This window comes from Equus asinus, chromosome 20, assembly GCF_041296235.1.
Source record: "Equus asinus isolate D_3611 breed Donkey chromosome 20, EquAss-T2T_v2, whole genome shotgun sequence".
NCBI classification, from domain to species: Eukaryota; Metazoa; Chordata; class Mammalia; order Perissodactyla; family Equidae; genus Equus; species Equus asinus.
This window is the reverse complement of record NC_091809.1, coordinates 74276590-74288718: the sequence shown is the minus strand read 5'-3', so window position 1 is coordinate 74288718 and position 12129 is coordinate 74276590. Positions and strand designations below refer to the sequence as shown.

The 12129-nt window shown below is 35.6% G+C and overlaps 1 protein-coding gene across 13 annotated transcripts in view; it reads right to left on the bottom strand.

The window, feature by feature from the left end:
- Positions 1-12129, bottom strand: part of DLG2 (discs large MAGUK scaffold protein 2) — a 1809506-nt gene that overhangs the window by 1272662 nt on the left and 524715 nt on the right. For 2 of the 13 annotated variants that reach the window (XM_070490535.1, XM_070490536.1), the window contains exon 1: positions 270-442. The exons of 10 other annotated variants lie outside the window; for them this stretch is intronic. In XM_070490535.1, the coding sequence (XP_070346636.1) occupies positions 270-311 (42 nt within the window). In that variant the 5' untranslated portion in view covers positions 312-442. Of the gene's footprint in view, positions 1-269; positions 607-12129 lie in introns of those variants that run through there. One more of the 13 variants, XM_070490537.1, reaches the window with a different exon arrangement.

Genomic DNA, 12129 nt, shown 5'->3' with positions numbered 1-12129 from the left:
TCTTTTCCTCCCCCCTCTCCACTCCCCAAGTGAGAGCGTGAACCTGAATTACAAACAGTTAAACCTGAAGGTCACTTCACAGCAGCGTTCCAACATGCTCCCCCAGCGAGGCTGCATGGCAACAATAAAACAAAGCCCTTGCAACCACCTGTAATAATCTGCCTGCTCAGCCAGCAATCCGAAAAGTCCTGAAGCTACACAAGGTAGACATTTTCTGCAGCTGGTTTAACATGTATATTGTGCCCAGTTGCCGGCTCGCCTCCTCTTACCTTCACGTTAGTCCGGAGTGCACAGTAACATGCAAAGAACATTGCAGTAAATAAGGAGCATATGGACCGGTATTCAGCTTCTCAGCACAGCGCAAGCCCCACACACACGATCCTGGGCATGTGCTACTAAGGAGCATCCGTTCCCTCTGTCAGTTTGAAAATGCATTGATCTCTGTTTTCTCTGACTACAAAACGACATGTCTTGAAGGCACTGAGTGAGAGCTCAAAATCTCTTCATTGGCTATATATAGCATTATGCCCAGTAATTTCAATTAGCTGGGAATTCAGCATCTGAAAGTTAAGACTTCAGTTGCTTTTCCTTCTAGCATTTTAAATCACTGGGTTAAAAAAGAAAAAAAAAAAAAACCGGGAGGGGGAAATGAGCTCACCCAGGAAGGAGGGGGGGAAAGGTGAAGAATTGAAATTTAACCAATGAGTTACTTATATTTCTGGAGAGCCCTGGTGTTATCCTATTAGATACTTTACAATGAGATTGCATCGGGCAGACTGTAAATGAAGAGGAAATCCTTTTCCCTTCGGAGGTTTAATATGGGCTCTGCACTCTATTCCAGGCTATTCTGATGCAGCACCCTGTTTGGCAAACACTACAAATCACTGCAAACACGTCTCACTCTGCTTTTCCATGTGAAATAGGACCAAGACCAAAGGATCACTATCTCATAAAGTCCCCTAACATGTAAGCTTAGTTTCCCTGGGTTGATCTGCACTTACATGGCTGAGAAGTACCACCTTTTCTTACTTCCCTGTCCTGTAATATCTGTTACATCTTTCAGGGATATCTAAACTTGCTAGGCTCACTAATAAGACAATGCATCCAATTTTCCAAAACTAAGCTTTATTAGTAAATGACAATCAATAATACAGGATGGGATTGGAATGAAGACAGAAGATTTTAGGGAATAACATAACAACAGATTCAGTAGCCACTGCTGCTGAATGTAATATGTTCAGCTGGCTCTGGAAAGGAGAGAGCAAGAAAGAAAAATAAAAGCTTCTCCCCCATGAATCCATAAGGGGGGAAAAAAACTTAATTCAAAAACATCATCAGATTCTACTGTCTGTTGTCATTCCTGTCAGGCATTGAATGCTGCAAATTAACTCAATTTTTACCAAGCCAAAAGGACAAAGTCCAATTTAAGGTTCTAAACTCTTATTTTCAGCCTTAGGAAGCCCTAATGCTCAGCTAGAATTCTAAAGCTATCTGGCGAAATGCAGGCAGAAATGAACAGTTCTGACTGCAGCAAAAATAGTGGGAGGAAAAAGAGCGGTTATGTCTTTGCCACGACGTTCCCCATCAGCTTACAGCAACAGGGAAGATCAGCATAACTCACTAGAAAAAGCTGCAGTGACTTTTAGGATTTTTCTTTAATATGTTTTGCATAAGCCACCTCCCCTCTGGAGCCTGCAGTGGTGCTGAGGCACTGTCAGAGCCACTGGGCATTTCTCCTGGGCAATCAGGTGAGACAGCTTCAAGAGGAAGCAAGGTATTTAAGGGAAAGAAATTAAAGGAAGAAGTAAAGCAGGATTTTCTATTCCTCTCTTAATGACAAGCGTTCAGAAAGTGTCGTCAGTTCTGACTAAATAGCTATTTTGGGCTGTCATTGTTTGTGCCTTTTTTTAGGAAGGAAAAAGACGATCTTGTCTTAAGCTGGAGATTCTTTAGCATCGTAAGAGAAGGCAGGCACTTAATTTGATTCCCAGTTCCGTCTGTCATATAAGTCTAGGTAATCACAAATTGTAACCACTCACAACACAACCAGTGACTTCAGGACATCAAAACATTGACATGGATGCCCAACTCTCATAATTCCACAATTTTTATTAATGGCTTTAAATGCAGAACCAAGCATTTCAGTTAATAACACTTTCCCCTCTCGAGGTCATAGCAGGTCACATTTCCTGCAGCTCTTCCCAATAAATGAACCCAAACATAGCAACTCAATGCCATGGAAAACAGAAGAATTTAAAAATGCCTTTTTCTATTGAGGGTTCAGAGAATTTTTGAAAACCAATTTTTCAACCTGTGGATAAGTATTATTAATTTTTTTCCATTAGGAATTGTGGGAGGAAGCAACTTTATATCTTTTTTATTTTTATTTTAATAGACCCTGGGGTATTTGGATGGCCCAGGAGAGACAGAGCAAAATAACTGGAAATGTTACAAATCTCAGAACAGTTCATAGGCACGGATTAAACAAAAATGAAGTTACAGGTGAAAAAGTACATGCAGGTTTCCCTACTAAGGCAATCAGGGAGGACTTTTGATAGGACTTCAGATACAGTGTTAATGTGTATCCATTCTAAAGAAAGGCTCTCAGCCTTGCAGTCCCACTTAAAACTCCCACGTCCACTTATCCATCCCACAGCACCCCAGTACAGACATGGGCCATACCTGTAGATTTACTGCCTTATTTTCCTAAGTGTACTAGGATATTAGTCTCATTTTATAGATGCAGGAAATGAGGCATTAACTACAAAGACAGTGTCCCACTAAAAAGTATTCTCTATTTTTAGGCAAAGGCTTCAACAGGGCCATGTACCTCCTAAAAGAATAACATTTGCTATTGCAGAAGGAACTTGTAACTGGCTAGATATCTTTGGAGGCAGCATAGGAAATCTAGGCTCCAAAACTCACAAGCCGGTAGTTCTGAAAAATTATTTCCATGTCAGATCCTTTCTTTCACCATTTGTAAAATGGAGATTTATAAATTGGGGATAGTACTTAATTCATAGTGTCGTTGAGAAGATTAAAGATGAATCCTATCATTAAAATAGTCTAGATGCATCAAAGATTTAACTATGAAAAGTGAAACCATAAACATGTTAGAAGAAAATATAGATTTGGTTTTGGTTTTGGTCTTGTATAATATTACAGTGGAGAAGCCTGAAGCCATAAAAGAAAAAATAAACAATATTGTGACTATATAAAACTTCCACTTAGCTGAATTATATACAATGACAAATGATAAACAGGGAAAATATTTGCAACATATTCAATGGCAAATTTCCTTAAAATACAAAGAATTTTCATAAATCACTAAGGAAAAATATAAAATTGAATGAAAAAATAGGCAACGGACACAAAATGGCAACATACAAAAAGACCACAAAACACATTAAACATGCTCCACCTCATTCATGTTTAGGGAAAAGCATAAAAATGAGAAAAGATTTTTTTAAATTGATATATGAAGTACTAATTGAGATGCATTAATTAGTGAAAACTTTTTGGAAGGTAATCTATTAAATATTTAAAAAGGCAAATTCTCTTTCATGTAGTGATTCAATTTCAACTTCTAGGAATTAGTCCTAGATATATACAGATATAGATATAAACACATAAACATATATACGTGTGTATATATATATATATATACACACGACAGAATACTATGCAATTAACAGATAAATATAAGGTACATGTACATATTCTTACATCTAAAGATGTCCAAGTTATAATGTTAAATGTAAAAATGTTGCCAAAGAGTTTGTATAGTATGAGCCTATATTTGTGTGCATATTCATATACAATTGTGGTAGATGCATGTGTGTTTGTGTGTGTGTCTGTGTAAAATTTTGACTCCATTGATCACTGGAGATTGGGACTTGGGTTAGGGAGGGAAGTAAGACATTACTTTTCACTTTATACCCTTCTATATACTTCCATATACTCACCCACAATGAACTACTTATACAACTATCCTCTCTCAGTAAATGAGAGAAACAAAAACATAGGAAGGGAGGAAATACTAGGACCTACGAGGGGATTTGCCTATTGTTGCACTCAATGAACACGGGTTAGAGAATGATCATCACACGAGGGATGGGGATCTACCAATTCCTGAGTTGATCTTAGTTCCCGAGTGCCTTTTGTAGTGTGGACATCTCCTTGGAATGCATGTAATTCTGGTGTGTAACGTATTTTTCTTAAAGCATGGCCATTAAACACAAGCCAACTACTTCATTTAATTATTTAATGAAAAAGTGGCTATCAAGTAAACTTGACTTTAGTCAATTTTTACCTTATGCACCAAATTTAGAACCAGACATCTATACATATTTAGTTTACATTTCTTCTATTTACAATGAACACTGATATAGACAGAACGTGTTCCCCTAAAACCCATATGTTGAAACCTAATCCCCAGTGTAATGGTTTTTGGAAGTGAGGTCTTTGGGAGGTCCTCATGAATGGGATTAGTGTCCTGATAAAAGAGGCCCCAGAAAGCTCCCTTGCCCTTTCCACTATGTGAGGACACAGTGAAAAGGCCACTGTCTATGAACCAGAAAATGGACTCTCACCAAACATCAAATCTGCTGGCACCTTGATCTTGAACTTCCGGGCTCCAGAACTGAGAGAAATAAATTTCTGTTACTGATAAGGCACCCAGTATATAGTACTTTGTTATAGCAGCCCAAATGGACTAAGACAAGCATATAATACTTTTCAGAATATAACTTAGTCTTTGTAATTTTTTTTTTTTTTTTTTGCTGAGGAAGATTCGCCCTGAGCTAACGTCTGTTGTCACTCTTTCTCTATTTTGTATGTGGGTCACTGCCACAACATGGTTGCTGACAAATGGAGCACACTGAACTTAACCATTAGGCCATGGGGTCGGTCCCTATAAAATATTTTTTGAAAATATTAAAGCAATATGTAATTATAATGGCTTAATAATATAATAACAACAACAATATCTGTTAACATGGACAAATAATTCATATTTCTGGACATTTTCCTTATCTATAAAATAAGACTGGTTTATCTAGTCCTTTCTTGCAGGCAGGGTAACTTTGGTAGGTTTGCTTGCTTTTTGTTTTGTTTTATTTAGGCAGGACAAATTACATAGGTTTAAATGTTAAGGATCCACTAATTTGTACTCCAGACCAATTAAATCAGAATTTCTCTGGGGGTGATACTCAGGCATCAGTAGTCTATAAAGCTCCTCAGGTGATTCCAACGTTCAGCTAGGATTGAGAATTAGGCTTAGAGCAGGAATCAGCAAACTGACTATGTAAAGGGCCAGATAGCAAATATTTTAGGCTTACAGGCCATACAATCACTGTCACAACTAATCAGCTCTATTACAACTACTCAACTTTGATGTTGAGTAAAAATGCAGCCATAGTCATTACACACGTTCCAATAAAACTTTATTAATAAATATTAAAATTTGAAGTTCCTATAATGTTCACACATCATTATTTTATATTATTCTTGTTTTGATACTTTTCAACCATTTAAAAATGTAAAAACATTCCTTAGCTTGTGGTTTGTCATTCCCTGCTCTAGAGTCTGGTCTTTCTGCTAGCAGCATCAGCATAAACTCGGAATTTGAAGTGCAAATTCTCAGGTCACACCCCAGACCTACCAAATCTGAAACTCTACGTAAGTGGCTTAGGAATATTTGTTAAGCCCTTCAGGTGATTTTCATGTAAGCTAAGAACCACTTTGCTAAAGGAAGAGAGGAAAACTGACAGCTAAGGCTCCCGCAAAAGTAGGAAGAGATGGACTCTAGAGTACAGGTAGAGGAATTAGCCTTGGAGGGGAGAGTGTGGAGAAAATGACTACAGGGCAAATGAGACCCATTCTAGAGTGGAGCCTTAAGACTGAGATGGATGCCAGTTGAGCAAGGATCCATATAACATCTTAGAACTTAGCATCCTTTCCCTCTTAGAGACTCTAACAGCTCTTAGAATTTGGAGTAAAAAGACAAATACGAGAACGACTTGGGTTTAAATTCCTCTTTTGCCACTTAAGGAGCTGTGTGACCTTGGGAAAATTACATAACCTCTCTCTGCCACAGAGTATTCCTCTGCAAAATAAAGATAAGAAACCTACTTCACAGGGATGTTGTAAGGTTTAAAATAAATATGGTCTGCAAACTGATGGTCTAGCACCTGGTACAAAGTAAATTTAATCAGTAGTAGTTTTTAATGTAAAGAAGACTGAAATGATAGAGGTAAGGAGAAAGATAAAAAGCTGTTATCACTCCTCTTAACTAACTTCTAAATATCTAGAAGATTCCCTGCATGGGTTTGTACACCTTCTAGGACTTCCCTAGGATTTCCAATCAGCCCTAAAGGAGATTCTCAGGAAGTTTGGTCTCTCACTATAATCCCTGAATTGATTTAATATCATTGGAATTTCTTGCATCCTCCTTGGAGCTTTTCAGAGATAATAATAACTGATTTACAAATTACAAAGCATTTCAGAGCTTCTCAGCATTTTCTACCAAACTATCCCTAAAGGAAGAGAGAATGCATTTATCACCCTTGAGGGTATAAAAACAAAGTGGAATATCTTTAATGTCTCACTTGTTGTCTTAAAAATTCATATAAAGGGGGGGTGGGCGGAGGGCACTAGGGGTGAAGTGGTGTACCTACAACATGACTAATAATGATGCACAACTGTAATTTCACAAGGATGTTAACTTTCATAACCTTAATAAAAAAAAATTCATATAAATGTTAAATTCAAGTCAACGATATCTCTGTATTTGTTATAAAGTAATGCTTTATATTACCTACTGACCACAAGATTTTATAAGCCAAGTAGACTGTGCAATGTTTATCCCACGTCTTCGAGTATCCTCTGCTATACATACTACTGTGTATGCCTAGGAGTACTCTTGCTTTGGTTCATGAAGTCTCATTTGATTTCTGATCCTCACATCAGGCTAGAAGATATTGTCATCACCCCTTTGTATTCAAGGAGAGCAAATGTAGATTTAGGAAAAGACAGTTGCAAAGATCCCTTTAAATTCCCCACCACAATTACCCAGCTTCCTACATAGTCTAAAGAGCTCCTACATACACCTTTGGAGTATAAAAAGACTAATCTTCTGGATTTCTGAAGAAAGAAAAATCCAAGAATGCTGGCCTTCCAAGCAATCACAGATTCTAACATATAGGACTGGAAAGACAATGGGATGAACATATTTTACACAAAGGACAAAAAAATGAGGCTTCAAGACATACCATCTCAAAATCTTGTCATCCCTTAATGATCAGATCAGGCCCATATTTTTGTGAGATCTTCCTTGATAACACCAGCTCACACAGATTCCTTTTTCTGAATGCCTATAGCATGTATTGTCTGTTCTACCCAATTTAGTACTTGATTATACACTGCCTTGTATTGTTCTCTCATTGCTTCTTGTACCTAAGATTCATCTCCTTAACCCCATTTTAAGCTTTTTAAGAATAAAAGACATGTGTGTCCTGGAAAATATTTTCCTTGGACACATAATGGTGTTTAATTATTTTTCATGAACTGATAGATTGATGAGCAGCTGGAAATAAACAAGTGAAAAGCCACAGGTGGCCCCCAAAACTACCTGATAATCCTACCTCTGCTTATTTTCTTAAGTAAGTAATGGGTCTACTATTGTTACTTTCATTTATTTTTTATGCTTTACTGAGGTATCATTGACAAAAATTGCATATATTTAAGGTGTCTAACATGATGCTTTGATATAGGTATACATTGTGAAACGGTTACTGCAATCAAACTAATTAATATATCCATCACATGATACAGTTACCTTTTGTGTGTGTGTGTGTGTGTGTGTGTGGTGAGAACACTTGAGGTCTACTCTTGTAGTAAATTTCAAGTATACAATACATTATTAACTATAGCCATCATGTTCTACATTAGGTCTTCAGAACTTACTCATCTTATAACTAAAAGTTTGTACCCTTTGATCAACATCTCCCCTTTTCTCCATTCCACCCCACTCTCCTCCACCACCTCAGCCCCTGGTAAACACCATCCTACTCTCTGTTAATAAGAGTTCAACTTTTTTTTAGATTCCACATGTAAGTGAAATCATGCAGTATTTGTCTTTCTGTGTCTGGCATATTTCATGTAGAATAATGGTCCATCCATCTTGTAGCATATGACAGGATTTTATTCCTTTTTAAGGCCCCAAATAATATTCCATTATGTATATATTTATCAATACACACAAACACCAAATTTTCTTTAATCATTCATCCATTGACAAACACTTAGGCTGTTTCCATATTATAGCTACTGTGAATAATGCTGCAAAGGACATGGGAGTACAGATATCTCTTCAAAATACTGATTTAATTTCCTTTTGAAATATACCCCAAAATAGAATTGCTGGATCATATTGTAGTTCTATTTTTAATTTTTTAAGGGACCTCCATTCTTTTTTCCATAATGTCTGTATCAATTTACATCCCCATCAATAGTATAGAAAGTTTCTCTTTTCTCCACATGCTTGCCAAAAATTGCTATCTTTTGACTTTTTGATAATAGCCATCCTAACACGTATAAGGTGATATTTCATTGAGGTTTAGATTCACATTTTCCTGATAATTAGTGATGCTGAACATTTTTTCCTATACCTGTTGGCCACTTGCATGTCTTCTTTGGAAAAATTTCTATTTGGGTCTTTTGTCTATTTTAAAATCAGGTTATTTATTTTTTTGCTATTGAGTTACATGAGTTCCTTAGACATTTTGAATATTAACCCCTTATCAGACATACAGTTTGCAAATATTTTCTCTCATTCTATACATTGTCTTTTAATTTTGTTGATTTTTCCTTTGTTGTGCAAAAACTCTTTAGTTTGATGTAGTCCCATTCCATTTGTGTATTTTTTCTTTTGTTGCCTATGCTTTTGGTATCATATCCAAAAAATCATTGCCAAGATCAATGTCAGAGAGTTTTTGCCTATATTCCCTTCTAGGGCTTTTATAATTTCAGGTCCTATGTTTCAGTATTTAACCCATTTTGAGTTGATTTTTATGTATGGCTTAAGATAAGGGTTCAATTTCATTCTATTCCTTGTGGATATTCAGTTTTCCCAACACCATTTACCCTTTCTCTATTATGTTCTTGGCGCCTTTGTCAAAGATCAGTTGACCATATATGCAAGGGTTTATTTCTGGGCTCTCTATTGTGTTCCATTGTTCTATTTGTCTGTTTTCATGCCAGTACAATACTGTTTTGATTACCAGAGCTCTGTAATACAATTTGAAATCAGGAAGTTTGATGCCTCCAGCTTAATTCTTCTTGCTCAAGATTTCTGTGGCTATTCAGGGTCTTCTGTGATTCAAAATAAATATTAAGTGTTTTTTTTCTATTTCTGTGAAAAATGCCATTGGAATTTTGATACAGATTGCAATCAATTTGTACACAGTTTTTGGTAGTATGGACATTTTAAAAATATTAATCCTTCTAATCCATGAACGTGGAATATCTTTCCATTTATTTGTGTCTTTTCAATTTCTTACATCAACCTTTTATAATTTTCAGTGTACAGATCTTTCACCTCCTTGCTTAAATTTATGTCTAAGTATTTTACTCTTTTTGATGCTACTGTAAACGGGATTATTTTCTAAATTTCTCTTTCAGATATGTTGTTGTAAGTGTAAAGAAATGCTACTGATTTCTGTATGTTGATTTAGTATCCTGCAACTTTAATGAATTTATTGATTAGATCTAACAGTTTTTTTGGTGTAGTCTTTAGGATTTTCCATATATAAGAGCATGTTATCTGCAAAGAGAGGCAATTTTACCTCTTCCTTTCTAATTTGGATGCCTTTTATTTCTTTTTCTTGCCTAATTGCTTGCACTAGGACTTCTAGTACTATGTTGAATAAAAGTAGTAAGACTGGGCACACTTGTCTTGTACCTGATCTTAGAGAGAAAGCTTTCAGCTTTTTACCATTGAGTATGATGTTAGCTGTGAGCTTGTGATATACGGCCTTTATTATGTTGAGTCACATTCCTTCTATGCCTAATTTGTTGAGAGTTTTTTATCACAAAAGGATGTTGAATTTTGTCAAATGCTTTTTCTGCATTTATTGAGATGATTATATAAGTTTTACCTTTCATTCCAATAGAGCTGCATATCACATTTATTGATTTATATATGCTGAACTATCCTTGCATCCTGGGGATAAATCCCACTTGATCATGGTGTATGACCTTTTAACATGCTGTTGAATTCAGTTTACTAGTATTTTGTGAGGATTTTTGCATCTATGTTCATCAGCAACATTGGCTTGTAATTTTCTTCTATTGTAGTGTCCTTGTATGGCTTTGATATCAGGGTAATACTGACCTTGTAAAATCAGTTTGGAAGGGTTTTTTCCTCTTCAATTTTTTGGAAGAGTTGAGAAGGATTGGTATTAATTCTTTTTTAACCATTTGGTAGAATTCACCAGTGGTGTCATCTGTCCCTGGACTTTTCTTTGTTGGGGGATTTCTGATTCTAATTCAATTTCCTTAACTTATTGATCTGTTCAGATTTCTAATTCTTTATGATTCAGTCTTGGTAGGTTGTATGTTTCCAGGAATTTATCCATTTCTTCTAGGTTATCCAATTTGTTTGTGTATCATTGTTCATAATTGTCTCTTGTTAGCCCTTGTATTTCTGTGGTACCCATTATAAAGTCTCTTGTTTCATATCTGATTTTAATTGAGTCTTCTCTTTTTCTCTTAGTTACTCTATCTAAAGATTTGTCTATTTTGTTTATCTTTTCAGAAAACCAGCTGTTAGATGTGTTGATCTTTTCTCTTGCTTTTCTAGTCTCTGTTTCATTTATTTCCATTCTCATCTTTGTTATTTCCTTCCTTCTGCTAACTTTGGGCTTAGTTTGTTCTTCCTTTCCTATTCCTTAAGGTGCACAGTTAGGTTATTTATTTGAGATCTTTCTTTTTTCCTACTGTAGGCCTTTCTTGCTATAAACATCCCTCCTAAAACTGCATTTGCTGCATCACACAAATTTTGGTATGCTTTGTTTCCATGTTTCCATTTTCACTTATTTTACAATATTTTCCTATTTCTCCTTTGATTTCTTCTTAGACCTTTTGATTGTTCAGGAGTGTGTTGTTTAATTTCCACATACATGTGAATTTTCCAGTTTCCTTCCTGTTATTGATTTTTAGTTTCATACCACTGTTTGGAAAAGATACTTGATATGATTTCAACCTCCTTAAATTTGTAAAGACTTATTTCGTGGCCTAACATATGATCTATCATGGAGAATATCCCATGTGTATTAGAGAAAAAATGTGTACTCTGCTGCTGTTGGATAGAATGTTCTCTACATGCCTGTTAGGTCCGTTTTGTCTAAAGTGTAGTTCAAGTTCAGTGTTTCTTTACTGATTTTATGTCTAGATGATCTATCCATTGTTGAAAGAAGGGTAATGAAGTTTGCTACCGTTATTGCATTACTGTTTATTTCTCCCTTCAGATCTATTAATACTTATGTTACATATTTAGGTGCCACAAAGTTAGGTGAATAAGATTTACAAGTGTTATATCCTCTTGATGAATTGATCTCTTTATCATTATATAATAACTTTGTCTCTAGTTACAGTTTCTGACTTAAAGTCTATTTTGTCTGCTATAAGTATAGCTACCCGTACTCTCTTTGGGTTTCCATTTGCATGGAATATCTTTAACCATCCCTCCACTTTGCGCCTGTGTGTGTAAAAGTAATGTGTGTCTCTTGTAGGCAGCAAATAGTTGGGTCTTTTTTTTTTTTAATCCATTCAGCCATTCTATTTATTTTGATTTGAGATTTGAATCCATTTACTTTTAAAATAATTATTGATAGGTAAGCACTTACTATTGCCATTTTGTTAATTGTTTTCCAGCTGTTTTATAGTTCCTTTCTTCCTCTCTTGCTGTCTTCATTTGTGATTTGATGATTTTCTGAAGTGGTATGCTTTGATTCCTTTCTCTTTATCTTTCCTGTATCTACTTCAGGTTTTTTGTCTTTAGGTTACCATGAGACTTAATAAAACATCCTATAGTTATAACAGGTTATTTTAAGCTGATAATTTTACTTT